Raw genomic sequence first — 24287 nt, 5'->3', positions numbered from 1 at the left:
CACTGTGGCTGGGATTTCCCATCTTTAATGATAATAAAGACTATCTTAATAAATACAAAGAAATCTTACCATATACAGCAAATACATCTTTTATTTCCTTAATAATCGCCCTCAGGGCAGACTCTATTCCATAGTTCTTAGCCATGGCATGAATATCATTGGAATAAAGTCTGTTCAAGTCCAAAATCTGAAAGCAAAGAAACCACAGACACAAGTTAGGACAGTAGTTACTCTGCAGTTCCAAAGAACTTCAGCCAAGATAGCTTCTTTCCTCTAGTTTTCATTAGCTTAAGCAGCACCAACAGTTAGTGAACAAATAGGCAGCAGCTCAAATACAGACAAAGATTAATTCTTGGGATTTGTGTTTAAACCAGTGATCACAGCATTATGTACATGAATAAGATACTGGAAGCAAAACTCACCACAAGAGCAAATTAGCTGAAATTAGAAGCAGCAAACTAACATCTCAAGCAGCAGAGGAACATGTTAAAATCTTCCAAACACCACAATGCAATGCCCAGGCTGGCTCAGCAAGCCAGAACTTCTAGCAAAGCAGTAGAGAAGATGTAGCTTGAAACAATCCTGTATTTGTGGAGTTATGGGCTAGATGGCATAGCAGAACTATTCATCTCCAAGTGCTGCAATCTGTTTAGATGGAAGAACTCCCTCAAGTAACATATAGAGAGACAGCTGGAAGCATGGTGTGAAATTATGTGTCATTAGACACTGGGCTGCTGCACAAAACCTGATCTGCTGCCCTTAACAAAAGGCTCTGCTGAGCTACATTTGGGGGTAAAAAAGGAGGATGAAGAGAGCTTAAGAGCTAAAAAGGCTACACATCACCCCTGCTCCATTTAAATGGCATCCATCATCCACTGTCTCTCCCTAGAAGACAAAACACCATTCCAGTTTGGGATTATAAATAGATTACATACATCAGAGTATCTGAACAGCTCTGCAAGGTTTATCCCTTCGGTGTGCAGAACAAGTTCCTTCTCTCCTTGCTTGTTGGTACTTTCATTCAACAGACACCGTGTGATCCCCTTCACCTCATGAATAACTGTGTTCCGTGCGAGGGAGACAAGCAAGGAGGAGAGGTCGAAGTACACCTTCATCAGTGGGAGCGCCAGGGAAACCTAGGAGTCAAAAACCAACATAGCATTGTTGTTCTGTGAGCAAGCTTGAATTTGGCTCCATAACCAGCCTAGTTCTTTTTAAGGCTAGAAGTAGACAACTGGAATTCCCCTACTTGTGTGTTTAGGATCATAAACGTCTGACTAGAATTACAGTTGAACGATGCTAATACGAACATGCCATCCCAGGAGCATTCGTCCCCATTGCTTTCTGATCTCTGATCTTACATGGATTAGTTGGTTTAGGGTGGCTTTTTTGGGGGATGAGCTACATGTTTGTTGGGGTTTTGCATGGTTTAAGATTTAAGACTTTTTCAAAAGCCCATCAGTCACTTTTATTCATCACGAGCTACACAGTGGTGCATCATTTGATGAGGCATTGAACCGGCTGCCCAGGGATCACCATCTCTAGAAGTGTTCAAAAACTGTATAGAGGAGGCCCTCAGTGACATGGTTTAGTAGTGGACTTGGCAGTCCAGGGGTAACAGTTGGACTTGATGATCTTAAATGTCTTTTCTAACCTAGTTGATTCTATGATCCTATTCTACGATCATACATTTAAAGATTAAAGCACAATAATAATGAGGATGATCAGGGGACTGGAGCACCTCCCGTATGAAGACAGGCTGAGAAAGTTGGGGCTGTTCAGCCTGGAGAAGAGAAGGCTGCGTGGAGACCTCAGAGCAGCTTCCAGTATCTGAAGGGGGCCTACAAGGATGCTGGGGATGGACTCTTCATTAGGGACTGTAGTGACAGGACAAGGGGTAACGGGTTCAAACTTAAACAGGGGAAGTTTAGATTGGATCTAAGGAAGAAATTCTTTACTGAGAGGGTGGTGAGGCACTGGAATGGGTTGCCCAGGGAGGTTGTGAGTGCTCCATCCCCAGCGGTGTTCAAGGCAAGGTTGGATGAGGCCTTGGGTGGCATGGTTTAGTGTGGGGTGTCCCTGCCCATGGCAGGGGGGTTGGAACTGGATGATCTTAAGGTCCTTTCCAACCCTAACTATTCTATGATTCTAAACCTGTCAGAAACCTGTTTTTACAAAAGAAGTTTCATCAGGTGTTCTAAAAGTTATAAATTACTAAAAATTGCATCAAGAAGTACATCTGTACTGCCACTTTTCTCTGTTAATGAAGGACTGCTGAGACAAAACAGCAGCACTGCACTGAAAAGATCTATTTATTATGGGAGCTATGTGCAACCACTGCACAACCACAGAGAGATGCTTCCAGGTGCCATCATCTTACCTCACACCAAAGTTCATGTTCGGTGTCAAATGAGTAATCCTGTATTGATGGATGGCTGCTCACGACAGCATTTACTCGCAGCTCTGCTGATTGAAGTAGTCTGTCTTTCTCTTTTTTAGTATGAGACATAAAGGACAGATGTTGAGACTCAACAACATCTGTTTCATTCTGGTTCTCTTCAGCACCAGGAGTCTCTTCTTCTTTGTCTGATTCAGCCTCTTCATCTTCCAGATTCTCATCAATGTTTTCTTCCCCATTCTCTTCTTCACTCTCATAATCAACCTGCAGAGAAATAATGTTCTATTTATCTGAGCCAGAACATGTACTGAAACTAAGTGTTCAATGAACAGCTTCAGTCATGAATATTCTCTGCAGCTGAGTTGTAAGTATCTTACCTATGACACGATGAAAGTGTAATTCTGTTGTAAAGAAAATACAACAAATTCAGCTCAGTCCCTATTTCTTTATAATCTCACCGTTATTCCTCACTACAGTTCAATTTTCTCCTCTTGAAAAAGGGTCTTCCCACAATCCAACTCTGGTGATGGGATTCCCTTCGCATTTTGAATTGCTCTGTCCTCTTGCTGAATTACAGCAACCCATCTTTTAAGCAGTAACTATGAAGTTGCGAACATGGAGAAACATGCACAGCCAGAGAGAATATTTATGAAGAACCACGAAATTAGCATGTGGCAAAGTCAGGCATGGAATTAGCAAGTGGTAAAGTGAATTACAGCACAGCCTGGCTGCCACACACATCTCCCCAGTGCCTAAAGAACAACGCTTTGGACAAACACAGATCTCTTCCATAAAATCATAGAATAGTTAGGGTTGGAAAGGACCTTAAGATCATCCAGTTCCAACCCCCCTGCCATGGGCAGGGACACCTCACACTAAACCATGGCACCCAAGGCTCTGTGCAACCTTGCCTTGAACACCGCCAGGGATGGAGCATTCACAACTTCCTTGGGCAACCCATTCCAGTGCCTCACCACCCTCACAGTAAAGAACTTCCTCCTTATATCTAATCTAAACTTCCCCTGTTTAAGTTTGAACCCGTTACCCCTTGTCCTGTCACTACAGTCCCTAATGAAGAGTCCATCCCCAGCATCCTTATCTCGAAGTTGCATGGTTCTGTATTACTTTTAAAGGACAGCAGTGACCAGGCTGAACTATGATGATCAGGTTCATGCCAAGTCTCAGCCCACATCATCTGCTATAGTATTCCCCCCATCCAAATCAAAACTGACCAGCACAAAGCAGAAACTTTCCTATGTCCTTTCAGGTGGGGTTTGGATTTTTCCAGCGTTTTGTTTTAATGGAAGCTTTCCTTCCCAACACAAACCAAGCAGAGGAAATTGGGAATTAAAGTGCAGTGCTGAGCACCTCTCATTTCATTACCTCCTCTTCCTGATTCTTCCTCCGTTTTGCTTCTGTAGCATCACCATCCCCTTCATCAGCTTCTGCATCAACAATGTTCTCTTCTTCCTCTGCCGTAGCATCCTCATTATGCTGTGTCTAGAAATCCATGACAGACCAGATAATCAGGCTGATTGCAAGGAAGCATCAATTCCAAAAGGCTTGAATCAAATATATGTTCAATGTTATACCTTTAAGATCAACTTAATTTCTACGAGCCCACTATTATAAAGAAATAATGAACTCATACTCAAGTTAACTTCAACATTAAACAAGATGGATGTCTACAAGCTAGGTAAGCTATCAGCCTCCTTATATGACAGTCCTTGATGGGAAAGAAGTGGCAGAAGGAACATGCAAAAGCCTTTCAATGAAAAAAGGATCTTCCCCAAAGTTTTGACAGCCACTCCTACAACAGGACTGATCTGGGAGCAGAGAGTAGTAAGCGTATATCTCCATGAAGCTAAAATAAACAGGCATTTTCAGAGTAAAGTCTTAAGTAAATTAGGATTTAATAGACAATAACTGTAATTTCCCTGTTAATTTTATGGGAGTGCAAAGACAGTTTAGGCATAAAGAAAATATTTAAGCAGTAACTCAGTATTCATACACTTCATGTTCGCATTGAACATGCTGAGCTCTTCCAATGCAGGTTCTCAAAAGCAACTAAAGGAAGTGAGGCATTTTTCAGGTAATGTTTTTCTGTACCTTGTCTTCATCACCATCTAAATCTCTCCGAGTTGTCTTCCTGGTGCTGACCTCAGCAAAAGATGCCATCTTTGCACTCTTCTTTTTAATTGCTTCCAGACAGATTTTAAAGAACCTGAAAGAAGCAGCAACCCAGAATGGCAAAGCTCAGCACAACCACAGTCAATTGCAAGTTGTCCAAAGATTCATTTATTTGGCTTAAGAAGCCTGTCAGCTCATGACAGGACATTTGGAGTCTTCATTAGGGACTGTAGTGATAGGACAAGAGGTGATGGGCTCAAACTTAAATAGGGGAAGTTCAGGTTAGATATAAGGAAGAAGTTCTTTCCTGTGAGGGTGGTGAGGCACTGGAACACGTTGGCCAAGGAAGCTGTGAATGCTCCATCCCTGGCAGTGTTCAAGGCCGAGCTGGACAGAGCCTTGGGTGACATGGTTTAGTGTGAGGTGTCCATGGCAGGGGGTTGGAACTGGATGATTTTAAGGTCCTTTCAATGCAAACCATTCCATGATTCTATGTTCTCTGGTGGATGCAAAAGTACTTCTAGGATAAGGCAAAGAATATTTCTTCTCCTTTCTCATTCCTTTAGGAAATCAAAAGGTTGGTATCATGTCTCTTACAATCACAGGTGCAGCAATGCATCCAAAGATTAAATTATGATCTTACATTATAATCTCATCTGGACATAAACTTTGCACATCAAATTGACTTTCCAAAGGGATGCTTTACTACCGGACTTTTCTCTTTCTCAAACCAACAAGCACATATTGTTAAACAAAGTGACCCAGCTTGAACTCATATGGCCTGAAGGAGGAGAAAATCAATGAAGCCTTTTTACAAAGCAAAAATAGCTTTCAATAGAGCCTTGTCATTAAATGGTCTACTTTTATCTACACAGATTTGGCCACATATGGGGAAGGAAGCAGGGGAAAGAAAGAGAAAGGGGGGGGGGTGGGGAAAGCCAGCCTTTTCTGATTTCTTTATCTTTTAAAACTAATCTTGCAAAGTAATGTTTAGTTCCATTCAATGAGAGCACTGAGGGATACTTAAAGTATTCAGACATTTTTTTGCTGGTAATGTTTAAGCATCCAAAGAAATTATCAAGATGATGCTTAAATGGCTCTTCTCAAACATGTTAAAGACCTGCCTTGATACAATTCTGTACTGTCACCACTCCACAGATCCACAGTTCTATTCAAGACACAAAAAGCAGCTGTGTAGATGTTTCTCTAAACACATCTGCAGGAAGCTGTTGCTCTGAAAGCCATAGTAACAGCAATAAACAACGCACAGTGACACTTAATGCACATGGAAAGGCAAAAGAAGAGCAAGTATTCAAGTATCTAAAAGCAAACTCACCTTGTTTCCATGAAGTGCAAGATATCTCTGGGCTTCACGCACTTCTCCTCTTGGTAATATTCATAGGGCAAGAAATGGAACTTGATTTTGTAGAGGCGATGTTTGTCCTGCTTGCACTTCACATGTAGGGATTCCTCTATCTCAACTTTCTGCAAGACCTACAGAAGTCCCAAGCAGGAATGTTACTCCTTCAATAAAGATACTTCATTTACTGCCTGCAATTCCAATGCTTCCCCCACAGGAGACCAGAATTACACAAGGCTAACAGGCAAACTTTCCTAGAGGCTTTGCGGCAGATCCTGGGCAAAAGGACTGTACCCTTTTGCACTCTTTTTGGCTTAAACTCCTCTCAACAAACAGAAAGGTCTCTGCTCTGCCAGTCTCAGCCAGATTAGCTTGTCTTGAAGACAAAACTCCTCCAATTCTGGAGCCTGATGAAAATAAGCTTGAGAAAAAGCCAAACAAGGCTATGGCAGCAAACATAAGCCCTCCCTGCCATTGTACTACTGCCATGTGTGAACAAGTACCCTTCCTTTACAGTCTATAGATTTTTGTAGCCTGTGACAATGCTCTACAGGTTTAAACTGAATTTACACAGTAACTGCAATTCTTTTCAATAGCCCACTTCTTAGCAGGCACCACCGGTTCAGTGTGCAGGAGGTGAAAAGAAAGGACCCTCTCATCTTGCACCCACAGATAAGCCTTCAAAACAGGAATCTGCTACAAAGCCAGACTAACTGATGAGCTTAAACAGGACATTTTGTTTTGCTGCTCTCCAAGGACACACTGAATAGGAGGCTCACCTCAGCTAAGCACACTCTTGTGAGCTTTTTCTTCAGCCGTTTCACTTTCTTGAGAGCTTTCTTGGTACTGAACACAGGAACACTCATCGTTGGTGTTTTAATATTTGCACTGGCCACCATCAGTATTTCCCGCAACCTTTAAATAAAGAATGATCTTTCAAGTGAAATGATAAAAGCCCTCTGCAATCACATAAATACCTGGCTCATTTAATTAGGCAGCTTGCAGCAACTGCCAGTTCTATCAGAGCCATATGCATCAAGGGCTGTGGTCACCATTGAGCTGCTCCTTTTCACTTTCTCGGTTCCTCTTCAGGGGCAGCACAAAAGCAGCTCTGCTGCCTCAATCACGTTATCATCCAGTTCCAGGAAGAGAGTAGAAATGATACTAAAATGTTCCCAGAACAGAAGATGTAATGAAGCCTGTTTCCAATGAAGCCTGTTTCCTACAGATGCATAGTGCATGCTTCCTCATGCTTTCTCTGATTCCCTTCTCTAAGGTAAGGCAACTATCACCCATCTAAGGCATCACACATCTAACCACAAAGCTGGGGTGAGCACCCATGCTATTCAGAACAAGCAGATGACTGGCTGCTAAACATGTGTGCTGATAGACACTGTCATCAAACAGAACCAGGGGAAACCTGGCTGCTATAAAACAGGTCTCTTCCTCCATAGGCGATAATACTAAACATACCAGATCTCATAGGTGCAGTGAAGTTTGGTGTGTGAAAGAAATAGGTTTAATAGTAGGGGGAAGAAGAGGTCCAACCCACAAAGCATAATTTCTTTAGGCTTATACTGTATTGACTATAATACAGAAATGAATAAGCCATTTGCTATACATCAGATAAGAGTCAGGGGACTTCACAGGGTATTTTCTATCTGGAAAATGAACCAAACCAACTGTAAAATGGCAAGACTTTATAATAGTTGTGACCAGGCACAACTTGCAATTCAACTGAAGGATCATCTGCCCTCAGGATTACATATACACCTCCCAGTGACATTAAGCATTATTACCTAAGTGCCAAAAATGGCAAAGGACCCACAGGGAACACAGTTTTCTCACCTTGGAATCCCCAGTGTGACATTCATTTCACCCCTGCCAGCAAAGTGGAAGGTGTTGAGAGTCATCTGTGTGGAAGGTTCCCCAATACTCTGAGCTGCAAGGAGACCCACAGCTTCTCCTGGGTCACAGAGAGATCGCTGCCACTTCAAATACAACAAATCCTTCAATCTGAAGATGGGAAATGAGAGGTTTAGCTCAATGTACAAAACAAAGAACTTGGAAGAGATTGAAACATTGCTCAGGTCAATAAATTTACCTCTTTCAGGCAATTTCTCCTGGAAGTTTATGGATAAATACCTCACGAACCTGTAAAATTGTCTATCCCAATCTGATCTGACAAACAGAGCCCATCAATACAGAACCGGGGCCTTGGCTTCTGATTCTGATTCCCAGAATATCAAGAGAGTCCATGTACTCCCACTTGCTCATGTTAACTACCCTGCTAACTCCAAAGTGTGCAAAAGCATGTTTTGGATTTTAAGTGTTACTGTAAAGTATTAGTTTTTATGTAGGGGGACAGCAATACATCGCTGCTATTCCATAAAGCCTTTGCCCAAGCCCTTAGCTGCATGGAAAATGGAGGTTTGGAAGAAAGAGATGACCAGGGTCTCTCCACAGCACACTAAGTTCACCTGGCTTTCAGGAACCATTCTGAAACCCACTACTTTGTTTCACAAGGTCACAATAAAAGGAAGCTGGGCTGCATCAAGAGGAGCGTGACCAGCAGGTCAGAAGAGGTGATCCTGCCCCTCTACTCTGCTCTCGTGAGACCTCACTTGGAGCATTGTGTGCAGTTCTGGTGTCCTCAACATAAAAAGGACATGGAACTGTTGGAACAAGTCCAGAGGAGGCCACGAGGATGATCAGGGGCTGGAGCACCTCCCGTATGGAGACAGGCTGAGAAAGTTGGGGCTGTTCAGCCTGGAGAAGAGAAGGCTGCGTGGAGACCTCAGAGCAGCCTTCCAGTATCTGAAGGGGGCCTACAAGGATGCTGGGGATGAACTCTTCATTAGGGACTGTAGTGACAGGACAAGGGGTAACGGGTTCAAACTTAAACAGGGGAAGTTTAGATTGGATATAAGGAAGAAATTCTTTACTGAGAGGGTGGTGAGGCACTGGAATGGGTTGCCCAGGAAGGTTGTGAGTGCTCCATCCTTGGCGGTGTTCAAGGCCAGGTTGGATGAGGCCTTGGGTGCCATGGTTTAGTGTGAGGTGCCCCTGCCCATGGCAGGGGGGTTGGAACTGGATGATCTTAAGGTCCTTTCCAACCCTAACTGTTCTATGATTCTATGAAGAGTTGAGAAAGACTTTTCATCTTTAGCAAATTCAGTTCAAAAATAGGAATTGTGGTTCTTGGCTCAGTGCAAAGAAGTAAAGACACTGAAGTTATTACCTATCAGAAGAAATTACTGGGTGCACAAAACTTTGTCTGTTCTCAGATTCCCATTTGTTGATATACTCTTCAACTCCATGTTCAAATGCTTCTGAAACAGATGCAAAGTAAGTATCTGGACGCCAAATACCAAGGCTTGGGTCAGGGCACTTGTTCGTCTTCTTCATATACTTTCTTCGTTTCTTGTCATCTAGTTCATACCACATCTTCAATAACTGAAAGGGAGATTTTTAAGCAGACTGGTTTGTCCACAGTAAGACCAAACTCAACTACTACTGCTTCCAGCAGCAATCAAGCAATAGCAAAGGAGAAGATTACCTGTCTGAAACTTAATGGTGTAACACAGCAAACAACTCAACTACAAATAAGGTTTTCTTCATTTTCTGATACTTGACACTTTTAATGCCAAATGATTTCAAGATTCTTTACAGTCTAACCATAACAGTGAAATACAGCTGTCTAAGAATGATTTTAACTTGGGAGCGAACGCCCTCAACATACTTAAGTCTTTACTTTTACCTGACTACCACCAGTAGCCTAAAGCTGGCATGACAAAGGAGCTTCTCTGATTTTCAGTTCATAGAATCACAGAATGGTTTGGATTGGAAGGGACCTTAAAGCTCATCCAGTTCCAACCCCTTGCCATGTGCAAGGACATCTTCCACTAAAGCAGGTTGCTCCAAGCCCCATCCAACCCCAACAGTCCAGCAGAGACTATTATCTAACCTAGCCTGCATCTTTCACACTGACCAGTTTTATTTCTGTTCTTCAGTCTTTCAAGTAATGTTTCAAACATTGCATTTAATAAAGGAAAAAGTTAATACCTACTCAAAAGGAAATCAATACAGAATATGAGCTAAACCTACCTCTTATATGCCTTGCTTCTTAATGATGGAAGAACTGGCTTGTGACATGAAAGTCTCCACTGAGCTTTAGAATATACTAAGACAGAAGGTTGCCCAAAGAAGTGGTAAACGCTCCATCCCTGGCAGTGTTCAAGGCCAGGCTGGACAGAGCATTGGGAGATATGATCTGGGGTGAGGTGTCCCTGCCCATGGCAGGGGGCTGGAACTGGATGATGTTAAGGTCCTTTCCAGCCCAAACCATTCTGTGATTCTATGGTTCTATGTATCTGTATCTACCCATCTACTGAAAGACAAAATGAACAATCAGCAAACGAATCAACAAGCTAAATTGTGCTGAATATTATCAGAAGTACCAACAGCAACACAAATTCAGCATAGTTGAATAAATGAACCAGTGATTAGGCAGAGCATTTGCAGACATGCTCACAGAGTTATGTATCTCAACACCTTCAATGTGGAGCTTCATGCTAACTGTCCATGTTCTACCAGGATAAATTCCTTGTAAAAGCAAGGCCATGAAACAGCGCCTGTTTCCATTCTGGGTTCACACATATAATCTTCATTAGAAGCCAGAGCATACGGATCAGTGCCCTAATGTCCAAGAGGCTTAAGCAAGAGTACTTTCTTGAGACCCTAGGCAGCTTGGATTTGATCTTTGTATTTAAACAGGCTCTCATCCAGCTAGCAGGTGTCTGTCCATCCAAGAGAGATTTATTCTGTGTCCATGAGGAAAAATTCAAACACCACACCACTAAACAACCAAAAACAATCACCAGAAACCACCCACAACCATGGGCTGGTTTTAAAACCAGTTTTAATTCTGTTTTGGGCCTCTGCCCTCGCACTGGTACCCACAGACTTCAATAAATGAATCTCAGCTTCATCACCCACAGAACTGACATAGGACTCCTTCAGAAGACAACTTGTATAGTTAGACCATGAAACACTCTGCAACTTGTTTAAAGAGCCTGGTGAATTCAACTGCTTCTATGTTACCTGTAAAGTAGCAGCATCTCTTCCATTTCTGATTTCATCCCCTGGAATCTGTGCTTTTACACTTGCCATTTTCTTTTGGGAAAACATCAGAAAACCTCCTTCTCTTTGCACTGAGTTTTGGTGCTTGGCTCGCCACTTTTTGATGGCTTTGAACTGCTGGCTAGCTTGGTGAGACTCCATCCTTGATAAAGCTTCATCCAGATGCTTTGTCTTCTGGATTACCTGTAAAAAAGTTATCTGTATGATTATATGAAAGACAAACAGTATTCAGAGTGAATACTACAGAAAATAGCTTTGTATCATCATTATTCTTGTCTCTATGCTCACTGTAGCAGAAAAGGCAAAGCAAACTGAAAAGGTCATCTGCTGCCACTCTGAATGTTCAGCTGCTGCAAAGCAACTTTCAAAACTGATTTTCAACCAGAGAAGAAAATTATGTAATAATTGTTACTCTTTAATAAGCAGTGATACTACTGGTAAAAGGAAGTTACTCAAACCTGACAGACTGAAGAGTAAAGTCAAAGAATCACAGAATGGTTTAGGTTGGAAAGGACCTTAAGATCATTCAGTTCCAGCCCTCTGCAGGGGGGACTCACACTAGACCATATCACCTAAGGCTCTGTCCAACCTGGCCTTGAACACTGCCACGGGTGGAGCATTCACCACTTCTTTGGGTAACCTGTTCCAGTGCCTCATCACCCTCACAATAAAGAACTTCTTCCTTATATCTAAGTCATGTGTGTTGAATCCAAGTGCAGAGTTAGAACAGGGAAAGGGCTTGGTTCTCTGCTGAAACTGGACTGCTTAAATCATGCTACAGACTTAAGATTCACTTCCATATTTTGGATACAATGGCAAATAAAAACATAGGTTAGTCTGAGAGTGACTGAGAGAAACAACTATGTCATGGGATCCCTAACAGCTATGCCAGATGTTAACTGTGCATTTCAGTCTTCCCCTTCACCCCATAAGCATACTTCAGATGTTCTACCTCACAGTTTTCTGCAATGAAAGGAAACTGCTTGGGTTGTAAGAACTGAGTTTTAGGGATATCAAGCCCGTCTTCTCCATAGAGAAACTGCACCACGCTGCCATCACTATCTCGTACAGTCAGGTCATACTGAACAACCAGTCCTTCCAAATGCTTTATGATACACCTGTCCCAGAGGAAAACAGAAAAGAACATTACAAATTAAAACCCTGTTAAGATGATACAAAGCAACAAGGATGATATAACTCTAACGTGAATAATACTGTTCTCATTAAGATATTAAGTGCACTGATGAGGAATTCTGGAAGCCAAAAATCGCATAGACAAGACACACAGGTGAGATGAGCAATGATACTGCAAAGCTTTCTGCACATTGCTTCCTGCAGTGTCCTTGGACTGAAGTGACTTAAAATGCAACAGCAAATTACTCTCTACCTCTGCTGTCACTTTTGAACAGTTGTCTGAAAGAAGGGGGCTTCACTCCTTTAGAATCCCCCACTACCCTCTGAAACAAGTAAAACTTTCCATCTTCTTCTTGTGGCCAAGACAAAGTAGAGTTGCCTGGAATTTGTATATTTTCACTTGTACCGGGAAAAAGATTTCTCCAAAAGGAATAGTTGTTGCTGCTATATTCCAAGGGTAATTTAGAGATGATTAAGTTCCCCTTGATCTAGTCCTCCAGCAAGTCAGCCTGTTCTGGGTTCAGCATTAAGCCACTATCTAAGTTCAACAAAATCCCTATCAACCAACCAACAGGACCTTTTAAAGGCTCAAATCCCAAAGCAAACCTCTTACCTTTGTAGGTACCCAGAACGGCTGGTTTTGACAGCTGTATCCACAAGCCCTTCCCTGCCAGCCATGCAGTGAAAGAAGAATTCCTAAACAGAAGCACAATCCCATCAGCATCCTGCTCAGAAGCACACCAAGACTGGCAATTTATGCTCTTTCTCAAACACTACATATGAAAGTAGGGTGAACAAACTCAATTTATCTATAATTGCAGACACTCTCTATTAAAATACCAAGATTTAAGTAACTTTCAATATAAGCAGCAGCAGTATTCAACTTACAGAAGGTTTGATGCCAGTGAGAAACCTGCCAGTCACAAATCCTCCTGAGCTAGGGGAAAAATCATAAGGCTGGAAACATGGCAGGGATTTGCCAGATGCCATCAGTGGGGGTCTTCGACCTTCCAACTCAATCTGGCCCAGCAAGCAAGAAATCTGAACGTGGAAAGATAAAAAGGAAACATCACTTTTCCATCCAGCTTTTTGCTCACTGAAGTTCAACAACTGCTCCTGAAAAACACAGCAAAAAGCATTAAAATGTTCCCTAGATGTTCTTTCACTAAACGTTGACATGTTCATTCAATGTTCTTGCTACTGCTGGGTAGAAAAGACATGTGGACCTCATCCGGTGGTTTTAAGTTATTTCAACTCCTTGACTCATCCTCAGTATTTCCATTTTCATTCTGTATGTTCATTTTAATACAAAGAGATGTGAAACTGAAAATAACAGATATTTTAGGTCCCTGCATTCCCCTCACCACATCTCAGCAGCAGTGTACTAAAAACAGAACAGAAAAACCCAAAACGAAACCTTCTCTGAAGCTTTGGTCATTCTCTCTCAGAGACAGAATCTTTAGATGGCCTTTATTTATAGAGTGTTTCTTGCTTGGGGTCTGTGTTGCTGAAAGCAAAATGAAAAAGCGTTCTTGCCATTTCTAACAAAATCAAAGCAAGATTTAGTTCCTATTCAGTAGTGGGAGAAGGAAACAGAAGGGTCAGTTTCCAGCAGAGGTCAGGACAAGTTCTTTCTCCTGTAGTAGGTGTCTTTGTACAATCCACAGCATTTCTTCTAAAAAGAAGGTCTGCCGTTGCTATAAATCCCAATGAACTGAGAACTACTTCCAAAACAGAAGGTTATAATAAACACTAATTCTTCTCCATCACCCACTGAAGTCCTTATTACACTCTTGTAATGTTTTTCCATGCCAAAACCCTGTATTCCCAAAGCTCAGAATAAAAGGTCTGCTTTGGTATGAAGATATCCACACAAGAGCTTCTCAACAGCTTATATTCTAGGACCAATCACATCAACAAATATACTGCTAAGTGCTGTCATTACCTGCATTGTATTTACAGTGGATCCTTTGGCTCCTGACTGTACCATCAACTGCAAATTGTTCTCTGGAAAGCTCCTGTGGAGACCAAGGGGCATACAAACCTAAAGAGTTGTGGTGGGGTGAAGGGAACAAAACCAAACCATTACTAATAAAATAAGTAATCAAAGCAATTCCTGTTGAAGGCTTTAAAAAAGTGAAACAATGAATAATCACAACCATTCCTATTGATAAGTTTAAAGTGTCTTGAATATTAAAGCCTCTTCTCATTCAGGGAGGATAAGGTGGAGATGGTGAGGCAGTATGTGAAGCCTTTTGCTGGGGACAGATGGAAAGCTTCAGCCTCCGTAAGAGTCAGGCACCCCTCATGGACATTACATTAGCTCAGTAAGCCTCCAAACAAGATTAGCGTTCACAGATGCCTTGATGCCAACCTTGTTAACTTCATTGTTGTAATTGTTTACTTCCTCCTTGAATTTCAGATCAACCATGTTAAAATCCCTCTGGTCTTTGCAGAGATGGGCATCCTGCCACTTCCCTTGGATCTCCTCACTTGATGCTGTTTCTGGCAAATTAAGAGCAGCTCGAACAGCCTGGAAGTAAAAAATGGGGGGGGGGGGTTAGGTGCTAAGGAGGAGTGATTAAACAGGGCAGGACTTCGAACAGTTTTAATTATAGAGGGAAAGAAAATCGTGCAAGGAACTCACTTCAATGCCACGCCGGCTTGACTTCTCAATGATTTTGTGTCTTTTGTGGTCTGCTTCAGGTTTAACCAAAATATCTTCAATCCCTGTTAAGGAAGATAGAAAGAGCACATAATGATGCAAGCTGAAAAAGAATTGAGGGAGGAATCACACTTGGTGGATTTGGAAAGCAAACAGCTGGAAAAGAAAGTCACAAGTAAAGATACAGTAATTGTTAAACTGTAGTTTGAGAAGGAAAACAAAAATTGGAGGTTTTTTGAGGCAGAAGGCATAGGCTATCAAAAACCCATGCAACATCAACCAAGTGATTGCATTAAGGGTGCAAAACAACTCCCTAACTTAAGAAGTCTTAACTTCAACAGCATCTATAAAATCTTAGTGCACAAATGTATTGCAGGTGAAACTCATCAAACTGGTGTTCCTCTTCCATCCACTTCAAGCTTCCCATTAGATGTCATTTCCTAGCTTTTTTAAAAGGGTAAACTAAAAATACAGGCCTTTGTGATGACAGGACCAGGAGCACAACAGTCTAGAACAAATGAAAGGTTGGAAGCTTAACTCCTGTAAGCTATTTGTAAGGAAGGAGTCTTGCAAAAGTCACTAAAATGCTCACTAAAATGGCTGGAGCATGTGCTGGATGAGGCTGAAAGATGTGTTTGTCCTTCAAAGATACGAGGAAATAAAACTTCCGTCAACAGGAAAAGAAATGTTGTCAATGTACGTGATCAAATGCTGGCACAGGGATGCAGGGAGGCTGTAAAGTCACTATCCCTGGAGATATTCACAATTTGAGTGGACACAGCCCTGCACAAGCTTCTCTGGCAGCATCTGCTTTGCACAGGGAGCTGTGTTAGATCACCTCCAGGGGTTCCTCCCAGGTTAAGTGTACAGCAGTTGCAGGAGGACAAGTGGGACACACTACTAGTGAGCTACACTCACCTTTGCAAGGCAAAGGAGTATATGGTCCTGTCACATGCTCCTCTATCTTCACTCTTTCTGCCCATCCGTGCTCTCCTTTTCCCACTACGACCTTGTCTCTTGTACTTATCTCCTTCTGCTGAACCTTATTCATCTCATCCCAAAGTCTTATTTTTCTCAGTCTCGAATCATCTTCACCAAATCCCACACTCCTGCTCCAGTCCCACTTCTCTCTTCCTGATGTTTTAACTACCTCGTGATCCCAGGTTCACTCCTAAGTAGTTTTTGCACCCTGGCTCTCAAGACATATTTTATGTGCCTTACAGTCAATTAATTACCTTCTTCATTTCAAATGATCTCCTTCCCTTTCCCTTGGCTAACAGCAGTCTGTTGGTTCCTCACTACTGCTGTCTGCCAGTCGACTGTGTCTGAGTAACTCTAAGTGATCATAACTCTAAATCATCGAAAGCCAGTTTCATATGTCAGGAGGTGCTGCACTACAGCACTGCTGAGTTACTCCTTGTGTTACTCACCCATTGTAAATCCCCTGTACAGCTGCAGATAAGCAGTAAAGAGGCGTCCTAGGCACGTTAGCACTTTCCCACTAGTTTCACCCCCATAGATTTCATAGCAACAGTGGACCAGGCCATAAGCAGAGCTGCCAAAGTGAGCTTTGTCCAAGACTCCACACAGTAATTCCCCTTTTCTGATAACAACCTGAAAAATAAATCACAGCTATTAAGGAAAACAGGAATTTTGATCTTATTGTGATATCTACAGGTTTTTCTGTGTAATCTACATTAACATAGGTTTAAGCTGAAGCAGCCCACATGTTGGAGAACAGTTAAATATGGTCAGATTATCTGCACTTCCAGAACTGACAGCAGAAATAAGACTTCTAACACCACCTGCATTTTTCCTCCTATAAAGTCAAACAATGAAGATGCATGGGTCTAACAAACCCAGATGGAATCTGTATCAATCAGGATCAGAACAGTTTGTCCTGACCCCCCATACCTATCCTCTAACCACCACCTTCTGGCAGGAACTGTTGCTGAACATCTGCTTTTCACCTTTCTCCCTTCCCATTCCTCCATTGAAGATACAATTTTATCACAGTACAGCCCAAGCTCCAGAGTTGCTGCCCCAGCATACCTGAGACTCACACATGGAATCAAGATTCAGACATGTGTTTGCAGGTCCCTTTACCCAGGCTCTTCCACCAATCTTGGCTTTCCCAGTCAAATTCAGTGGGACATGGTTTTCTGGGATGATGTTTATCAACAATGTAGAAACAACCTATAAAGAAGCAGGAAGAGTAGCAGGAACTATTTATTTCCTATATTCCCTTCTCCATGTAAAGAATTTGACATAGAAACGTCCTATACATATCTTCTCCATTTACAGCAAAGCTTTGAAAGCTTGGAATCTGAATTTATAGGGCAGGAATATCCTCTTCCTACTCTAATGTTTGAAAGATCAATGAGCTGTGACATAATTATTCAGAAATATAATACTTGGATTGAATGTTAAACTCTCTTTAATAGTAGAAAATGGAGCACTCACTTCCCAGATAGTACATCAACATAGAATCATACATAATGGTGATCTCAACCAAAAAGTCAAATGCCAGGATATTTACCTACAGCCTTAAAGTTCACAGATTTAAAAGCATTGATGGGCATAACCTAGTTTACTCTGACCAACAAATTCTTTCTCTGCTTCCACGCCTGTAAACAGCAGCATTATGCTTTTATCTGCAACACTGCAGGGCAACCAGTTAAAGTACTATTCAAATTCACCTTTAACTGAAAGATGACTTTCATGGCACAGTAACACATAACAAGATCTATATGGTGTTGATTAGATGATGGGATCTGGCTTTTCACCGTCAGCAGCACTGATTTTAACATTAGCATTCTGCTTCCTTTGGAACCAGCAGCATTCTTTAACTCAATACATGATGAACTACCTGCTTTCCTGTCCATAATCGCTGTGGTTTCATAATGGCAGGAGGAAGCACTTTAATTCTCCCTTTTTTGTCTGTTAATCCTCGGTAAACAAGCTCCATGTATTGCTCTCTGGTGAAGAAGCAGCCCCGGATTGTCATGCTGACTCCAGAAATCATGTGATCCTGGATCAAGCCAGGAAGTGGCTTCCCATCCTAAAGAGGTTACAAGGAAAAAGGGTTGGAAGGGATAAGTCATGTGCTAGCAGCTCCCAGAACGATTCCAGCTGGATAAACGCACTGAAGGTATTTGCAAAGAACTCTTCATCACAGCACATCTCTCTACTAAATCTCTTCTGGACACTGATATAAAAGGAATGAGGTTGTTTGGATGTGCTGGGCCTTCTTTAGACAAAGAGAACCACAAGTGGAGACAGAACAGAAACCAGGATAAATTTCAAACCCAGAAATCTCATTATCATTAGACAAAGCCAATCAAGCAAACAAACAACATCAAAGTGATTCCAGGTAGGAATAGATTTATCTGCCAGTATTCCTTACCTTTGGAACCAGATACTGCTCATCAGTAAAGGCTAAGGTGTAAGCTTCTGCTCTTCCCAGCTCACTCTGTGGGAAATGGGCATTCATTTCATCCCCATCAAAATCAGCATTGTAAGCCTTGCAGTTGGCATAGTGAAGCCTCAGCACTTTCTCTCCAGGCAGGATTCGGGCCCGGTGAGCCTGGATAGAAGGTCTGTGAAGAGTGGGCTGGCGGTTCAGTAAAAGGACATCTCCATTTTTAATATGTCGACATACCTGCAAGGGAATTTTGGTTGCTGCCTATAGGGCATTTCCATGCATGCCTCTGCAAAGGTAGCACCCGTAAGTATACACACACACTAACCATTTTATCTTAGTGTTAACATTCTGCTTTGGAAGAGAATCAAGGCTACTCGCCCCTGAACACCCTCTGCCCTCCACCAAACCACACTCTGAGGCTGCACATCCTCCACAGACCACAGTGATCAAACCAAATTAACAGCTTGCAAACCACACTCTACCAATCTCTCCTCTCCCTTGGCATTATAGGGATCACTGACTGAAAAGGAAAGAAAATGATGTCATTTGTAAATGAGAAAAGAAGCTATTTAACCAAAGCACACTGGGCTTGATAATACCTGTCACCATATACCTAGCAATGGATAGCCTAGAGTAAGGTTCATACCTATTCATACCCAATACTCAGTAGCTGAAGCAGAGGCCATGTATCTCTTGAGTTATAATTTCACATTTGAGTACAACACAATATATTCTTATCTAGAACAGAGACTCTCAAAACAGTCAACAGGAGCATGATAAGCTGTTTGTACAGTCTAAATACTGTTTGGTTTAGCTCTGTGACAGGTTCTGAGAGAACTGACATCACAGAAACAGTCTTAAATATTATATCTCTACCACATGTCTCATAGAGACAGGGGCATACATAACAAACACTGTCAAGACTATTCCAATACTTGTTCCTTCCAGTACTTAAAGGGGGCCTACAAGAGAAGTGGAGAGCGACTTTTTACAACAGCATATACTGATACGACATGGGGAAATGGCTTGAAACTGAAAAAGGGGAGATTTAGATTAGATATTAGGAAGAAATTTTTTATCGTGAGGGTGGTGAGGCCCTGGCATAGGTTGCCCAGAGAAGCTGTGGCTGCCTCATCACCACCCTCACAGTAAAGAATTTCTTTCTTATATCTAACCTGAACTTCCCCTGTTTAAGCTTGAACCCATCACCCCTTGTCCTGTCGCTACAGTCCCTGATGAAGTTTCCCTCTACAGCATCCTTCAGACACTGGAAGCTGTTATGAGGTCTTCACACAGCTTCTCTTCTCCAGGCTGAACAGCCCCAATTTCCTCAGCTATCCATGTGATATTCAGTACAGAAAAATGGCTTTTAGCGCGGCGACCAGGGCGGGCAAACAGGACGGGTCAAGGCAGTTTGCGTGGCAGTTCGTGCAGGCAGGCGAGCGGGATGGTGAGTACTCGCCGTATGACCGGGGCCCGGTCTGGAAGCTCTGCTCTGGCTGCCCCCGCAGTAGCCAGTGTAGGCACCCAGACAGAGCCGATGAGAGGGGAGGCTGCAGTGCAATGCTCAGAGTGTAGTGAGTGTCTGCACTGGTCTCCTGAGGGAACGGTGCCCAATGGGCAGGGCTGCACTCGGTGCTCCCTGGTGGAGGTCCTCCTGCAGCAGGTGGCTGAGCTGCGGGATGCTGTTAATAGGCTGCAAGATATCAGGGAAGCTGAGAGGAAACAGGACTGCCTCCTCCAGGCCCAAACTGGGCAGGGGCCTCAGGCATCCCCTGAAGCTCATGGAGGAGTAAAGGAGGCTGTCAACCTAGGAAGCTGGGAAATAGTAACAACAAAAAAAAGAGGAAGAGGACAAATAAAAACAAGGGGCTTCCTCCTAAAGCTGTTGTCCGCACCCAGAACCGCTTTGCTGTTCTGCAGGTGGCTAAGAAGGAAGGGCACTTGCACCAGAAACAACCGTCTGGTGCGCCGGTAAAGAAGATCACTACTGGTGCTGCCAGGAAAAAGAGACGGGTCATAGTGGTAGGGGACTCTACTTTGAAAGGGACAGAGGCACTCATCTGTCGGCCTGACCCAGTCTCGAGGGAGGTGTGTTGCCTACCTGCGGCACGGATCAGGGATGTTGCAGAAAGGCTGCCTGCTCTAGTGAGACCCACAGACTATTACCCACTTCTGGTGATCCATGTGGGTGCTAGTGATGTTGATAGCAGTAGCCTGGAGAACATAAAGAAGGACTACAGAGCCCTGGGAGAGGTGGTTAGGGGCTCTGGAGCTCAGATTGTCTTTTCATCAATTCTCCAGCATACAGGGGGAGACCTTAAAAAAGCTAGGAGGATTGGCCAGGTTAATAAATGGTTAAAAGGGTGGTGCCATAGTCAGGGGTTTGGGTGTTTTGAATACGGGACCCAAGTTAGTAGGCCAGGTCTACTGGGGGCTGGTGGAGCTGATCTGACAAAGAAGAGGAAGAGTGGTTTTGGTAGCAGGCTTGCCAGGCTGGTCAAGGTTGCTTTAAACTAGATGTGTTGGGGAAGGGGGGCATTGTTTCATCGCATCACACCCAGTCAGTTGCCAGCACCTACAATAAATGCTCGGAGCAATGCAGAGATATTCCTGCTGCTCCAGCCAATGAGCCGGCTTCATTTGGAGCTCGGCTCAGATGTCTCTATACAAACGCCTGTAGCATGGGAAACAAACAAGAGGAATTAGAGATGTGTGCACGACTACGGGAGTATGATATAGTAGGCATCACAGAAACATGGTGGGATGGCTCCTATGACTGGAGTGTTGGAATGGAAGGTTACAGCTCTTTAGAAAAGACAGGCCTGGCAGGCGGGGAGGGGGAGTTGCTATTTATGTTAGGGATAGGCTGGAGAGTATGGAACTCTGTCTGGGGACGGGTGAGCAGTCGACAGAGAGTTTGTGGGTCAGGATTAAAGAGAGAGCAGCGATAGGAGGCATTACTGTGGGGATCTGTTACAGACCGCCTGATCAAGAGGAATCTGTGGATGAAGTGCTCTATAAGCAGAGAGGAACAGCCTCACGCTCACAGGCCCTTGTTCTTATGGGAGACTTCAACCACCCTGACATCTGTTGGAGTGATGGTACGGCCCGGCACAAGCAATCCAGGAGGTTCCTCGATTGTGTGGAAGACAACTTCCTTCTGCAAGTAATAGAGGAGCTGACAAGGAGAGGTGCCATGCTTGAGCTCGTGCTCACCAACAGGGAAGGGCTGGTTGGAAAAGTGATGCTCCAGGGCAGCCTTGGTTGCAGTAACCACGAGATGGTCGAATTCGAGATCCTCGGGACAGTGAGAAGAGCGTGCAGCAAGCTCACTGCCCTGGACTTCAAGAGAGCAGACTTTGGCCTCTTCAGGAGCCGGCTTAGTAAGGTTCCATGGGATACAGCCCTAGAGGGCAGGGGGCCCAAGACTGTTGGTTGTTATTCAAGGATCACCTGCTCCAAGCTCAGGAGTGTTGCATCCCAACTAGAAGGAAGTGCAGCAGGAGGGCCAGGAGACCTCCTTGGATGGATAAGGAGCTGCTGAGGAAAATTCAAAGGAAAAAAGAGGCTTATAGAAGGTGGAAGCGGGGACAGGCGGCCTGGGAAGAATACAGGGATGCTGTCCGGGAAGCTAGGGACCAGGTGAGGAAGGCTAAGGACCAGTTAGAATTGAACTTGGCTAGGGATGTTAAGGATAACAGGAAGGGATTCTATAGGTACGTATCGAGTAAAAGACAGACTAGGGACAATGTAGGCCCCCTTTGGAAGATATCTGGAGAACTGGCTACCCGGGATTTGGAGAAGGCTGAGGTTCTTAATGACTTCTTTGCCTCAGTCTTCACGGGCAAAATCTCTGACCGCACCACCCAAGTCCTGGAAGGCGGATGCAGGAACTGTGAGAATGAGGACCCTAGGCCCACTGTAGGAGAGGATCTGGTTCGAGACCATCTTAAGAACCTAAACATACACAAGTCCATGGGACCTGACGAAATCCATCCGCGGGTCCTGAAGGAGCTGGCGAATGAAGTTGCTAAGCCACTGGCCATCACATTTGAAAAATTCTGGCAGTCAGGTGAAGTTCCCAATGACTGGAAAAAGGGAAATATAACCCCCATTTTCAAGAAGGGGAAAATGGATGACCCAGGGAATTACAGACCAGTCAGTCTCACCTCTGTGCCTGGCAAACTCTTGGAGCAGATTCTCCTGGAAGGCATGCTAAGGCACATGAAAAACAAGGAGGTGGTTGGTGACAGCCAGCATGGCTTCACTAAGGGGAAATCCTGCCTGACCAATTTGGTGGCCTTCTATGATGGGGCTACGAAACTGATGGACAGGGGCAGAGCAGTTGACGTCATCTACCTGGACTTGTGCAAAGCGTTCGACACTGTCCCACATGACATCCTTGTCTCTAAATTGGAGAGACATCAATTTGATGGGTGGACCACTCGGTGGATAAAGAACTGCCTGGATGGCCGCACGCAAAGAGTTGTGGTCAATGGCTCAATGTCCGCCTGGAGACCGGTAACGAGTGGTGTCCCTCAGGGATCGGTGTTGGGACCGGTCTTGCTCAACATCTTTGTCGGTGACATGGACAGTGGGATTGAGTGCGCCCTCAGCAAGTTTGCCGATGACACCAAGCTGTGTGGTTTGGTTGATACGCCGGAGGGAAGGGATGCCATCCAGAGGGACCTTGACACGCTTGTGAGGTGGGCTGATGCCAACCTGATGAAGTTTAACCATGCCAAGTGCAAGGTCCTACACCTGGGTCGGAGCAATCCCAGGCACAGCTACAGGTTGGGCAGAGAAGAGATTCAGAGCAGCCCTGCAGAGAAGGACTTGGGGGTGTTGGTCAATGAGAAAATGAACATGAGCCAGCTTCAGTGTGCGCTCGCAGCCCAGAAAGCAACCGTATCCTGGGCTGTATCAAGAGGAGCGTGACCAGCAGGTCGAAGGAGGTGATCCTGCCCCTCTACTCTGCTCTCGTGAGACCTCACTTGGAGCATTGTGTGCAGTTCTGGTGTCCTCAACATAAAAAGGACATGTAACTGTTGGAACAAGTCCAGAGGAGGCCACAAGGATGATCAGGGGACTGGAGCACCTCCCATATGAAGATAGGCTGAGAAAGTTGGGGCTGTTCAGCCTGGAGAAGAGAAGGCTGCGTGGAGACCTCAGAGCAGCCTTCCAGTATCTGAAGGGGGCCTACAAGGATGCTGGGGAGGGACTATTCATTAGGGACTGTAGTGACAGGACACGGGGTAATGGGTTAAAACTTAAACAGGGGAAGTTTAGATTGGATCTAAGGAAGAAATTCTTTACTGAGAGGGTGGTGAGGCACTGGAATGGGTTGCTCAGGGAGGTTGTGAATGCTCCATCCTTGGCGGTGTTCAAGGCCAGGTTGGATGAGGCCTTGGGTGATATGGTTTAGTGTGGGGTGTCCCTGCCCATGGCAGGGGGGTTGGAACTAGATGATCTCAAGGTCCTTTCCAACCCTAACTATTCTATGATTCTATGATTTGAAAAAGGATCAACCTTTTTTCCTACACACCCCCAACTTTTTCTTGGCCACCTACTAAAGACAAGATGACTCTGCCCTGGGGGTCTTTGTGAGCAGGCCCATGGAATCACAAGCAAGGGCAAAAGCTACCACAGATGTACGAGGGCTCTAACAAGCCCTTTGTCATACTCACAATCTTCAGCCCTGACTGGGGAGCACCTGAAGAAGGAGTGAGGAGCTGCTTAGCTATGGCTTCCCTCTGGGTCAGGCTGTTCGCACTCAACACTGTACGAGATCCATCCTCATTAATGACCATGGAGGCCCCAGGGTGAACCTTTGGGCCATTTATGACAGCCTGCCGCAGCTCTTTGACATTCCAGGGGGTGACTGGCTGGGGGTAAGTCAGTTTGGTAGCAAACACCTAGAGAGGAAGGAAAAGAGGTGAGAAGTTGTTCAGCTTTGGCTTAAAACAGTAGGAAGTCACCAACAAACTAGCATCAAATGTTAACTCATACAATGTAAACATAAATTATTCTT

At 44.0% G+C, this 24287-nt stretch overlaps 1 protein-coding gene across 1 annotated transcript in view; it reads right to left on the bottom strand.

Moving 5' to 3' along the window:
- POLR1A (RNA polymerase I subunit A) overlaps positions 1-24287 on the bottom strand; it is a 40412-nt gene that overhangs the window by 4266 nt on the left and 11859 nt on the right. The window contains exons 12-32 of the mRNA XM_080638564.1: positions 23944-24171; positions 18236-18490; positions 17699-17890; positions 16882-17025; positions 16260-16443; positions 14812-14894; positions 14539-14697; positions 14110-14208; positions 13053-13205; positions 12778-12860; positions 11983-12148; positions 10992-11213; positions 9130-9344; positions 7737-7904; positions 6668-6803; positions 5865-6022; positions 4508-4622; positions 3782-3898; positions 2381-2662; positions 936-1136; positions 70-187 (exon numbers count right to left, since the gene is read on the bottom strand). Coding sequence (XP_080494690.1) covers positions 70-187; positions 936-1136; positions 2381-2662; positions 3782-3898; positions 4508-4622; positions 5865-6022; positions 6668-6803; positions 7737-7904; positions 9130-9344; positions 10992-11213; positions 11983-12148; positions 12778-12860; positions 13053-13205; positions 14110-14208; positions 14539-14697; positions 14812-14894; positions 16260-16443; positions 16882-17025; positions 17699-17890; positions 18236-18490; positions 23944-24171 — 3478 coding nt within the window. The remainder of the gene's footprint in view (positions 1-69; positions 188-935; positions 1137-2380; positions 2663-3781; positions 3899-4507; positions 4623-5864; positions 6023-6667; positions 6804-7736; positions 7905-9129; positions 9345-10991; positions 11214-11982; positions 12149-12777; positions 12861-13052; positions 13206-14109; positions 14209-14538; positions 14698-14811; positions 14895-16259; positions 16444-16881; positions 17026-17698; positions 17891-18235; positions 18491-23943; positions 24172-24287) is intronic.

Source organism: Psittacula echo, assembly GCF_963264785.1.
Source record: "Psittacula echo genome assembly, chromosome: 1".
Taxonomy (NCBI): domain Eukaryota; kingdom Metazoa; phylum Chordata; class Aves; order Psittaciformes; family Psittacidae; genus Psittacula; species Psittacula echo.
Note: the sequence above shows the minus strand (reverse complement) of the source record. Positions and strands in the feature narration are given on the sequence as shown.